The following is a 12,963-nucleotide window of genomic DNA, read 5'->3' on the forward strand; positions in this document are numbered from 1 at the left end:
GCCACTCCCACCAGTTCAGCCCCTATTATTAACAGGGCGGGAGGCAAGAAGATTTAAGAGACTTGTTGCTAAAGGTGCTTCAACTCTGGTCCAGAGGTGACTTTCCTTCTGACAAACTTCTAGTGGTTCACCATGGTCCCAGTTTGTTGGGCTTTGGATGTTCCAAGCCCAGCTGACCTACAGTTGGGCAGGGTTAAGATTTACCAGGGAGGATATGTGAACATGGATGTGGCGTGGAAAGCACTCTCCTATTGTGCCACTTCCCCCAATAGATCAACAGACTTTTTGGAACTGTCATCTAGCTATCAATTGGCTACGGTAGTTTTGTAAAACGAAATATAGAAGCCTTTAGCAAAGGATAAAGCTGAAACATGTAAGTAGAAAATCTACCCTGTGTTTGAAGCATTTAAATTTATTCAATGCTGTTGTGTTTGGGGCACATTTCTCTGCTTCTCTGTTGCTTTGTGGCCTTGTCAGCCACAATGGAGAAAATAAAATAAACTAAAAATGTCATCAAAATTTTTAAAAAAATCCAAATGTCCCTACACCAGGAAAAGCACTAACAGCTTTTCAGGTGAAAAAGACATTTTCAAGTGGATGTAAAGAACAGACTAACAGCTTGGGGAAATTAATCTTTACATTAATGTAAGATGTTGGAAAGTTAAGACTGAGCTCAATTTATAGGGAAAACTCTTTGTCGGTGTGTGGCATGTAATTCTCAGCCTGTACTTTAAATGTAGCATCATTGTCTAACAGTAAGGTAGCTCGATGTCGTAAAATGAAACAAACAAACCCACACCACCACCAAATGGGGATCTCAACTTGCCCCTCCCTCTTCTGTTTCATACCATCTCTTCAAATATCCCCTGGTATGAGTTTCAATCTTCACATGTAGTTGGGTACTGGTATTGTATATGCAGAATGCTGGCCCTCGTCCTCTTTCACTTAGATAATTTGGGTCTGATGAAATATTACTTGAGGTCCTTTTTGTGGGGATTAACTGGAATTTCTCTTGCCTCACCAGGAGCTAAGTATGCCATTCTCGGGGGGGCAGGATAGTTTCTCTAAATTCACCATGGAGATGGTACGGCAGTATATGAAGGAAGAGGAAATGCGAGCAGCTCATCAGTCTTCACTGCTTCGGCTCCGTGAAAAGGCACTGAAAGAGAAAACCAAGGCTGAGTTAGCCTGGCTGGAACACCAGAAAAAGTAAGAGAACTCTGAATATGTAGTCTCACTGACGATTCCTGCACTTGTGCTTCTACCTGGGTATTGTTTTTATGGGTTCTTCATGTTCTGTTTTTTAAATTCGATTAAGTGTTCTTTGTAAACTATTCATCTAAAATCACCGTATACATATAACAAATGTGAAAATGATGCAATAGGCACGTGTATTCTCCAGTTTAAATTCAGTACTGTTCAATAAAGAGAAGCTTGTCTACACAGTAAACTGCGAGAGATGATGATTGTCTTTATATGTTCTTTTTATTTAAATATTGCTTCCTGAGTTAAGGTTCATAGTGGGGAGGGTGCAAGGAGGACATGACTATTCCCTCGTAGATTGACAAAGCAATTAATTGTATAGCGTCACTAATAAAGTCCCACCTGAAATCACTTTTTCAACTCAAGAGGAACCATTTTCTTTCAACTCTAAATTTTTCTGTTACAACCACATGCAATGTATTCAAACCTTAAATATGCCGCTGCTGCTGCTTCAATTATCTTGTACTGATACTGTCTCATCTCTTTTATGTGCATTTTGATACTGTCTCAACAGTAATAGTGGTATTAAGGTCACCTGATTTCTCTCCCCCCTTCTAAAATTCCCGTACCACCAACCAGCAAAGGCCCTGTGTTGCCGTAAACAACCATAACTGTTTCCTTTACTCTAGGATTTCATGTGTCAGGCAGGGAACTATTAGAGAGTGACCTGGAGCATTGTTTTCACTCACTGTCTTTCAAATTACTGTGCTGTGAATATCTGGCCTGGGCATGAGAGACAATGTCTGGCATCACCTACATTGACTCTCTTTTAACTTTTTATGCCTTTGCTACAGAATTGTATCTCAAACAGAGCCAAACTAAATATAGCAAAACTGATTCTGTTTAGACCCTAAAGAACATAGGATAGTTCACCGAAGAGAATATTCATGATGGAGTTTTGACATGCAAAATGGTGCTACTCTGTTTTGGAGATGTAAGATTGCAGAGTAGAAAAGTATTGCTGTATTTGGAAGCAAGAGAAATTAAGGCTATTTATTTATTTCTTCCCTTCCCCCAATCTTCTTGCAGACATTTACGAGACAAAGGAGAGGATGACAAGATGCCACCCATCCGAAAGAGACAGCGTGGTCTGCTATTGAGGCTGCAGCAGGAGAAGGTAAATGCTGCCCTATAGAAAAATCCAGTTGAATCCATCGTATAGTCGCTGGACAGCTCTGACATTGTATAGATACTTGAGTATTGAACAAGAACCACCGAACCAGGTCCTTGGATCCTAAGCTTATTGTGGTTCTCATTATTATTATTTTTATTTATTTGTATTATAATAGCATCTAGCATTAACAAGTTGAGCCTTTTACACCAGGACACAGTTATTAGTGGTGGTATAGTAATTGATCAGCTGTCCTTGCTCTGAGAATAACTGAACAAAATTATCAAAATAACATAATGCCTTGACTAATTATATGGCACAGGCCTTACGGCAGCCTCAGCATGCATTCCAGGCAACTGTCACTACAGTTCTTTTGCTGCATCTTTTCTACCTTTAAAGGCAGAAATTAAGCGTTTGCAAGAGGCCAATAAGGCAGCTCGGAAGGAGAGACAACTGATACTTAAGCAGCAGGAGGAGATAGAACGAATCCGCCAGACTACCATGAAACTGCAGGAAAAACTGAAGTCTGCGGGGGAAAACAAGCTGGTAAGTAACATTACAGAAGCTGTATCTTACTACTTGGAGCCAACCCATTCCAGTGGTAATTGACTTCAGTGTATAGGAATGAAAAGTTATCATGTTGAATACATAGCTTACAGACTTGCTTCTCCTCCTCCTAAATCTTCCCTCATCCCTTGGGTTTATGAGCAATTTTGTCTGTCTGATCTGTTTAATTTATTGTGGAAGGAAAAAACAGCCATATGGCAATGACTTTCAAAAGATGTTTATTTTTTGAACTGGATAGCAAATGATGTTAATTGTCAAGATTTTCAAAAGTTACTAGTAATTTTGGGTATCTTGATTTATGGATGCCAGCTTGAGACACTTTAAAAGGGTCTGATTTTCAGAAAATGCTGAGTTTTTGTCCTTTGAAAATCAGGCTGTTTTATGGAGTCCCAAGTTAGGCCCTGAAAAATTGAGGTACCCAAAGTCACTTTTGAAAATCTTGACTAATAAAACCAGTTTTCCTTACTATACATTTCTGGTTTAATCTGGAGAGACTAAAGCTTTCTGGTGATTTTAGATGATTTAATTCAGTCTTCCAGTTGCACAGGATATAAGAGATTAGGGACCTAAAATGGCGGGAAGCCTCTGTATCATGGGCAATACCAGATGCTGTGCTTCCTGGATGAAAGACCTCTTTGGAAAGTGAACATACTTGTTACAGTACAGGATTGTTGACTATCGCAGCAGCAGGATTCTTGGACTTTCCAGACCATGCAAAGAGTGCATTCACTGTGAGTAAGAGGAAGCAAAAGGAAGGCATGGTCATCTAGGAAAGAAAGAAACCCATGTAGTTAACTTGTTAAATAAGTCCTTGTTAGAGACTGAGGAAGGTAAAATGTAGAATCGAGATTCTATAGAACAGGGGTCAGCAACCTTTCAGAAGTGGTGTGCCGAGTCTTCATTTATTCACTCTAATTTAAGGTTTCGCGTGCCAGTAATACATTTTAATGTTTTTAGAAGGTCTCTTTCTATATGTCTATAATATATAACTAAACTAGTTTTATGTAAAGTAAATAAGGTTTTTAAAATATTTAAGAAGCTTCATTTAAAAATTAAATTAAAATGCAGATTCCCCGGACCGGTGGCCAGGGCCCGGGCAGTGTGAGTGACACTGAAAATCAGCTCGCGGGGCTGCTTTTGACACGCGTGCCATGGGTTGCCTACCCCTGCTATAGAATATATCCTACCCACAAAGGGAGGAAGAGAACAAGACTGAGAAAAAGACATGAGAGAGAGGTGGAAGCGCAATACTTTGAAATGTGTAGGTAGTATGGTTTGAGGTCTTGACCTTTAGTCTTGCATGTTTCTTTCTCCAGGTTGAAAAATAGGAGAGATCACCTTACGGATGCTAAACTCTTTACAAAATCTAAGATGAGGCTTTATTCTAGTAATATGGAAAGGATTACTCAGTATTTAAGAAACTATCAGTGGAGAACTTAAGTTACAGAGCAGCAGAGTACTGAAGGGATTTATGCTGAATTTTAAAAATTGTTAGTATATGAAATAAGCTACCAAGCATCTGCAATAAGAACTAGTGCCTCAAGTTTCTAAAGTATTGTCAGATTGGTGTTGGGTGGGAGATAAATATGGGGTAAATTAATAAAATAAAAAAGAAACTTGAAAAGGTTAAATAAAAAGAATTACCTGCCTTCTTTTTGGCGCTACAGTTTTCTCAGTAGAGGTTTCTTATGGATTTATTTTCTGATTGCTTAAAATTCCATTGTGTTTGAGTTTTAGTAACCTCAGGATAAACTCTAGATAGACTGCTTGGGTCCAAGGATTAACCTGACTAAAGCGGTATGGTAATAACTATTGTTTACAGGGCCAAATTTTGTGTTTGATGCTGGAGAAAGGAGGAAAGCGGATCAATATTCAAAAAGTTATTTTCTCACTCTTCACTCCAAGCCCATGATACTTTTCTTAATTTTGTTCTGCTTTTGTTGTAGGAGGTTCGCAGTGAGGATGATATAAAGCAGAGCAATGCTTCCAGCCCACTTCCAACTGATGTAGAGACCCGCAGCCCTTCCCCAATCTCCATCTCCAGTAGTGAGACTAGTAGCATCATGCAGAAGCTCAAGAAAATGCGTAGCCGAATGGATGAAAAGTAACTATTTTTATAAAAGTTTTGTTTATTTTAATAAAACTAGTAGCAGAAAATAAGTAAATGCTTTGCTTTAGTAGCAATAGATGACACTGCCAAGGCTGCTCTCTTTTACTATAGCAGCACTTAAGTTTAAATGACCATGCCATTAATTTATATGAGGAGTTGAAATGGAGTTGAGTTCAGTAGAGTACAACTTGGGAAAGTGTCCCCTGCAGTTCAGTTCAGATAGATCTTTAAGACTACTAAGATACAGTTCCTGTGTCCTCTGTTTGGGCATCTCACTTTATCCCTTTCACTTTTTAAAGGGGAAATTTATGTAATAATGCTCTGATGTTACAGTACATCTTTGCCCTGCATTCTAACAGAAATCTCCTGGCACACTAGTTGACTTCAAATTCTGATTTGCAGATCACTGGCTAGCTGATCATATGGTCCTGGTTCTCCTTGTTTTTAACTGCTAAATTGCATTAAAAATCATCTAAAGATAAATTACTTTTCACTTAAGCAATTGCTGTAGATGGCATGAGGTGGTGTTTGACCGTGAATGGGAAGGGGAGATGGTCTGAATGATCATGAAGGAACCAGCAGGCATTCCATGAGATAATCCTGCTGTTAATATGTGGTCCATACACTGAGAAAAATTGAGAACATGTGAGCTACAGGCACTTATTGGAAAGCAGAATACAGTCTAAAAGGTGGGGGTATTTAAATTCAGTTTCCTATTTTATTTTATTTTATAAATGGCTTTTACAGTATGCATGCTTAAAGGAGATACAACCTAATTGGAGGGCAATAGATGCAGTACAATGAATAAAGAGATTCTGTCGGATCCAGAACTTCCTTCAGGGAATTTTGGATGGTATAAATTTCACAGTGAAATAACCCTTATTCCCTAAAGATTGGTATTAGCTATGGCTCTACATTCCTGGTATACAAGGTAATGATGGAGCAAATTCATTGCTTCATGGTTAGTAAAATTTTTCCTTGAGGCATGCCCTTTGTGTAATGCCTGTATAGTATATATGTTAAAGAATATAAATGTTGCAGAACCACTAGTTCCTTTTTTTATTTCATTGGTTAAGTATCACATTTTCAAGTCAGAAATGTTTAGGCCATCAAAGACTGCAACTTGAAGGGCACGTGAAAGATAATTTCATCAGAGCTTGTAGACAAACTCAAGCTGATCTGAACAGATGAGATATTTGTAAAATACAAGTATGGAATTCTTCTTCACTGAAAATCTGCAGAAGCAATTCAATATGAGAGTTTCTTGTTCTGCTTTAAAAGTCCCACATACGTCTAAAAGAAGTTAACTATTATGATTCCATGTGTCCACTAATCTTGGATATTAAACTACTACCTTGAAGTTACCATATAAAAATATGTGGCCCTAACTGCCTTCAGTTCTTCTCTTTTGACCTTTAACTATGGGTCACCACTATTAATAGACTTAAAATAATTGCTGTAAATAGCTTTAAACTTGTTACTAGTTAAGGTAATTATAGTTTAGTCCATATTATGCAGATTTTCTGCTGTTTTTTCTCTTTTTGTCTCTAGTATCCCAAGATGATGGGTCCAGAGAAAAGGTCATGAATCAAATGTTACACATCTTGTAATGACAAGATATCTATGACTCATTAGCATATTGGATACTTGAAAATGCCTGGGGAAGGGCATAAGTCATCCCAATGTTAGATTCTCAGTAACTATGGTAATGAAAGCTCAGATAGTAATGGGGCCCATATAATAGGAAAAAACATGACAGAAGGTCAATCTGATTTCACAGTCTTTACCCACTTTGGGTCTAAAACAGGGGTGGGCAAACTACAGCCCGGGGACCGCATCCAGCCCTCCAGACATTTTAATCTGGCCCTCGAGCTCCAGCCAAGGAACAGGGTCGGGGGTTGCCCTACTCCGCACGGCTCTGAGAAGCAGTGGCATGTCCCCCCTCTGGCTCCTACGCGTAGGGGCAACCAAGGGGCTCTGCACGCTGACGGTGACCCTGCCCCAAGCGCCGCCCCCGCAACTCCCATTGGCCAGGAACCGTGGCCAATGGGAGCTGCAGGGGTGGCGCCTGCAGACAGGGCAGAGTGCAGAGCCGCCTGGCCATGCTTCCTCATAGCAGCCGGGGGTGGGGGGAGCATATTGCTGCTTCTCGGAGCTGCTTGAGGTAAGCACCGCCCAGAGCCTGCACCCCTGACCCTCTCCTACACCCTAACCCCCTGCCCCAGCGCTGATCCCCCTCCCACCCTCTGAACCCCTTGGTCCCAGCCCGGAGCACCCCCATGCACCCCCAAACCCTCATTTCCAGCCCCATCCCAGCGCCCTCCCCCCCAGCCAGAGTCCTCCCCCTCCCTCCCCCCAGCCAGGAGCCCCCTCCCGCACCCTGAACTCCTCATTTCTGGCCCCACCCCAGAGCCCACACCCCCAGCTGGAGCCCTCACCCCCTCCCGCACCCCAACCCCCAATTTTGTGAGCATTCATGGCCTGCCATACAGTTTCCATACCCAGATGTGGCCCTCAGGCCAAAAAGTTTGCCCACCCCGGTCTAAAAGGAAGTCTTCTGACCCAGACTCCACTGATTAGTTTTGAGTGCCCTGAGACTTCAGTTCTCTTCTTTAAAGAAGAAACAGCATTCAGGACAACTGAGACACTGACTATGAAGTCTTAAGGATCTGTGCCTCCCACGTTAGTCATGCTGAACCAAGACCATCTTTATACAAGAATGGTTGAGATTGAAATATGCCCTAACATAGACAAATCCTTTTAGAAGGGGGGGGGGGCATCCTTTTTATGGGAAATAATGGATTCCAGAGTTCTCCAAAAAGAAAGGGTTTTTCTCCTGAATCTACTTTCTCCTCAGAACAAAAGAAGGTCTTTGAGTCTTCAAGGTTAAGAATCAGACAGATTGATCAGAAGAATAAAATTTCCAGTGGCAACAGATGCCATAATTCAGAATTGGTTCACAGTTCTTGAATTTTGAAATTGTACCTACATACCTTGATAACACAGTAGCTCTATAGGAAGTATCATAGGTGACTGATACACTTTTTAATTGAAGTATTTTTATGCCAATATTTTTTTTGGTAATATTTAATTTTCATCTTGTATTGTACTAGACATCTCTCTTCTTTCTCCAGGAGTGTAGATCATTAAATAATGCTTATCTTTACAGAAAAAGAGAGTTAGTTACTGGCAGATAACTACCCCCATTGCAATCTTATAAAATTGTTATAAAATCTTCAGCCTTGGCACACAGTACGTTACACCTTTAAGATGATAGGAAAAGGCCTAATGATATTTTAGGTGCCAGTCAAAACAATTGCCCTAGTTCAGTAGAATTTTCAAGACTGGCTAGCAGAATAGTTGCCCTCCTTTATCGCTGCTCTGAGCAGTAAGAATGGAAATTGTGCCTTTGTGTGGTTTAATGTATCGTTCCAATGTTATCTCATTACTACTTATGTTGTGGATTATGTATGTGTTTGGTAGAAGTTTAGGGCGGAGTAGCACTTTCTTTAAACTTAAATTAAACTTTTATTTTTGCCAAATAATGCAAAATGGATTATTTTTTTACATAATTAATATTTTGCTACATGGCTCTGAAACTGTATGTTTGTTCATAAAAACCAGCATTGCAGACTGCAGTGTTCTCCCGAGGATGTAGCAAAGAATACTGTTAAATCAAAGCAGTACAGCAAGACAGTATTGGCAGAATTTTTGCAGGTGGGAAAGGGAAAGCCATCCCTTGAAAGAGAACTAATATTGAATTAGTCTAATTGCATAAGGTGCAGGAAAGAAACTGGATGATAAGAATTAACTAAAAGCAAACTGGGGAGGAAGAGGGCTTTAAAAGCCTGTTATACTTCAGACTGTAAAAGAATGCTGGACTTGCTGTACTCTGTGGCGAAGGAGAGATTCTTCTCACTTCTGTGACAGCTTCAATACCTATCTTCTGCTAAGAAGGGAAGAGAAAAAGAGTTCTGTCTTAATCCTTGTAGTATGCATGTGAACAGGAGCATGCTCTGTCAAAGAGAATTAACACTTTTTTTCCCCTTGTGTCCTTTGCATATGCAGCTTCAACAATAATCATCCATGCACCATAGGAAATAGAGGAACTAACCTAATCTTTTGCTTTATCTTAACATGTTTCTTACCTTGCACTATAATAGTGAGCTATCTGTAGCATGGCTTTTTCCTCTGAATAACTTGTGGGGGCAACACTATATTTTAAGTATTATCATCCAACTAGCTTCAGGAATTTTGTAATATGGATGCAATTTTGTTGCACTCTAGTACTTTTAAGTGAAACAGGCAGTGTGTAAACCTGAAAAATGTGAGACCAAGTTAGTACTTTGCTGAGAATGAAAAATGGCAACATTTGCATTCCAGCTAGAAACAGATGTACCAGTGAACATTTCAGGCTATTTTTCTGAATCGCTTCACTATTTTTGAACCAGGTGGTGCTGCTAATTAGATCAGTGGCATTTACCTTTGGAAAAATTGTCTGATTCATGTTTGAACCTACAAGTGAAAATGTGTTTAGGGATCTCAGACTAGTACCATTGTCCATATCATAAAACAAGCAAGTCCTCTACTGAGGACTGGAATAGCAGGAGGTGCTAAAGACCCAGGATTGAGGTGTGTGCACAGAACTGCAAATGGAAGCTTGTACACAAGCAACAAAATTATTAACAAAATCTAGGGGGGAAATTAACCTAGATAACAATATGAAAAGAAGCTTGCATTTAATTGACAGAATCAACTGTTACATTTTATGCATAGAAGTAGTTATGTTCTGTTGCCTTTGGAGTGACAACATACAATTTTTCTGTTTAAGACGAGGTGATGTAATCCATGTAATGTTAACACATTTTTAAAATTCTTTGTTAGCTGCTCTCCTTTTCTAGTTCTTTCTGTCTTTTTGATATCTTGGTTTTAAAATCTTCCTCCTTATTTTGTAGACACTGCTCTCCTGTTCACTACTTCTTCTCTGTCTTTACGTCTCACCACTGGGCCTCTCTCAGTGTCTGTTTTCCCAACCTCCATCCCAAATTCCAGCTGTATATCTACAACCAATTGGTCAGGTAACTGCACCTTTTTCAGTGGTGTACTCTTTGATAGAGCATGCTCTGTTCATTCCTAAACAGCCAGGAGGGGAGGCTCCTCATCAGAGTGGAATTCCAACAGACTTTCCTCACTGTTTCCAAATTAATCTGCTATTGCTGAATATATTTTCCTGAGCGGTAGGTAAGAACACGAAATGGACTGCTTATTATCGAGCTGCTGCAATGGAGCAGTAATTGAAAACTTTATCTAGCTCTGGGCTTCAAGTCTGTACACCTCAGCTTCTATTTAGTTATTGCATCAGTGTTTGGAGAGAGCACCACATTTAATCTTTTAAACTGCACAAATAAGTTTTCCTTATTCAATGGTTTCTATTAACCTTTCAGAACTGATGAGTTAAAAAATACAGCATTAGCACAGTTAGCCTTTGAAAATAGTAATGGTGTGGTGTGAATGCCTTTCTCTCCCCCTCTTGCCCAGTATGTATTAGAGTTTTCATTGGATTATTTTCTGTAGAGATCCCTGCTCTATAGGATGCATGTGCGCGCCTGGTGTTACATTGGAACACTTTAGAATATAGCAAATATTGAGGTTGTATGCGTATTCTCTTGTGGTTCGGACCATTGAATCCCCTAGGTTGTAAAAGGAACTACAGTTCCCACCCATCCCTTTCTTTTTTCTTACCACTGTAGATTGAAGGTCAGATCCCTTGTTCTCTCTGGGCTTCTTTGGCTTGTTCAGCTAGTGTCATCATAAATAGTTAATGTTTGTGTAGCTGTTAATTTTTATGGCAGGTTAATTGGTTTTCCATGTCATTCTTTGGATCCATGAGTTGATACACTAGGCGCGGTTTTGTCAGCTCCTGCTCTTTTGATTCCGTTTATTTCCATTGTCATAGTGGCTGAAAAGAATGTGAGGTTGAAGTAATGTACATTGTATGAAGCAAAGATTTTTGTATTCAGACCAGTGTATCCAGTTCCTGAGTGAGTGATACTCCCCACAGAGGTATATGCTTTATGCAGATTTCCTCCACTTCCCCTCCCAAAATACTCAGAGTGGGAGTTCCACCTATGTATGTTGAAGAAAGTCCGACAGGCTAATCTGATTTTAGCTTAAATGTATTAATTAATAGGAGTCTGGAACATCTTCAGAGTCTAAAGATGCCTAGAAGTCCAACTCTGAGAAATCACTGGGTTCAAGAATGCCTCAAGGACAAGAGTGCTCACTAGGCTGAGATACCACTATTCCCTCTCTTGGAAGGAAGAGGAGAAGACACATGATGTTTCTCTTGGTCCTTTATAGATTCCTGAAATAAGTTATGGAGGCTTTGGCCTCTATGAAGATCAAGCTAGGATGCAGTTTAAGGTCTGCTCCAGGGTTCTCAAACCTATCAGGCATCTATGCAAAATCCTTCTGAAATAACCATAAGAGATCCACATGGCCTTGGACCTGTTAGCCCAACAATCTCAATCCTTTTCCCCTCAGTGGAGGAGAAAGAAGAAATAGAGAATAATCATTCAAGTAGCTGCTGCTTCCTCCTCTTCAACTGATGAGTCTGTGCATACATACCATCCTTTTATGTCTCCATTTGATGACTTTAGGAAGTTTCAGGAGTTATTGAGCAGAATGGCAGAGGAGTTGTATATTTAAATTTGGATAATTCATGGAATGTCATCTCACCACTTGTTTACTATCATTCAGCTCCAGCAGAACACAGCAACTATCCCCTTATTCCTTCTGAGAACCTCTAACTATCATCCACCTCTATCCCACAGATATTTAACCCTGCTGATAATCACCAAATCCCAGAACTCTTCTTGTGGCAGTTAATAAGAAAACAAAGCAAAGAAGGGTTAACCCATCATGATCAGAATGTTGGGGAAATAATTGTATTTCTCTGCTGTGCTTCAGAAGAGAATAAGGATTCATCAAGTGATATTGGAACAGTACAATTTCTTGTCTGGGACAGACTTCTCCTATTAATGGACCGGCTTCCAAAATAGTTGAAAAAAGAAGCCAGGGTAGGTTATGCCTGAAGATCAAAAGGAGCCAAAGCATGCCTCTCATGTGGCTTGATTCCTTAGATACAACTCACTTGGTAGTCATGGCAGTGACTTAGCAATGAATTATGTCTAAGGAGCCCAGACATTCCACAAGATGTTCTATCAAGTAGAAATACCTTCCTTTTGAGGCCTCTCCACATATTTAATGAGAAGACAGATTATATAATGGAAGAGAGAGAGATTCTAGGTCTTCTTGGAAATTTTTGACTGGATTGATCCTCCTACAGGAAAAAGCTAACTTTCCAGTATCCAGGTGCAGCAGAGCAATCATCTGAACACTTCGAGAAACCACCATCAGAAACTGTCATTCTAGCAGAAAAAACTTTAGTTAGCAGAGATAAAGGAACTTATCTACAGCTTGGTGGTCTGTCCCAGTGGCTCCCAAAGCTTATTGGTTCATGTACCACCAATTTAAAAAAAAATGTATGAAGTGAATGGACGGAATATCAAGCTCACATACTACCCATGGTACATGAGCCATATAGTTTGGCAACCCCTCATCTAGGTATGTTTTTTGAGGCAGCAAATTTAATATGCATACAAGAGCCTTAAGATAATAAATGTGGCAGGTTATTTTCCTTTCTGCTTAGGGAACCAACTTCTTTCTTTATTTTTCATGAATCATAGAGTTGGAATTACCTCAGACAGATGGGTGTTTGAGGTTGGTTTCAAAAAGATTACGCCATCTTATTCCACTCTATGCTTCTTACCAATCTTTTCTTACCAGTTACTAAAATATACTGGGAAGTAACTGTCTTATTTAATTGGAAAAAGATAGCAAATGTCACCTC

General features: G+C 39.8%; 1 protein-coding gene across 1 annotated transcript in view; it reads left to right on the top strand.

The window, feature by feature from the left end:
* Positions 1-12,963, top strand: part of LOC113407511 (centrosome-associated protein 350-like) — a 167,587-nt gene that overhangs the window by 106,563 nt on the left and 48,061 nt on the right. The window contains exons 24-27 of the mRNA XM_026656103.1: positions 1,025-1,209; positions 2,293-2,380; positions 2,774-2,920; positions 4,888-5,045. Of these exons, the coding sequence (XP_026511888.1) occupies positions 1,025-1,209; positions 2,293-2,380; positions 2,774-2,920; positions 4,888-5,045 (578 nt within the window). The remainder of the gene's footprint in view (positions 1-1,024; positions 1,210-2,292; positions 2,381-2,773; positions 2,921-4,887; positions 5,046-12,963) is intronic.

This window comes from Terrapene carolina, unplaced genomic scaffold (assembly GCF_002925995.2).
Source record: "Terrapene carolina triunguis isolate 2854851 unplaced genomic scaffold, T_m_triunguis-2.0 Scaffold212, whole genome shotgun sequence".
In the NCBI taxonomy this organism is placed as follows: domain Eukaryota; kingdom Metazoa; phylum Chordata; order Testudines; family Emydidae; genus Terrapene; species Terrapene triunguis.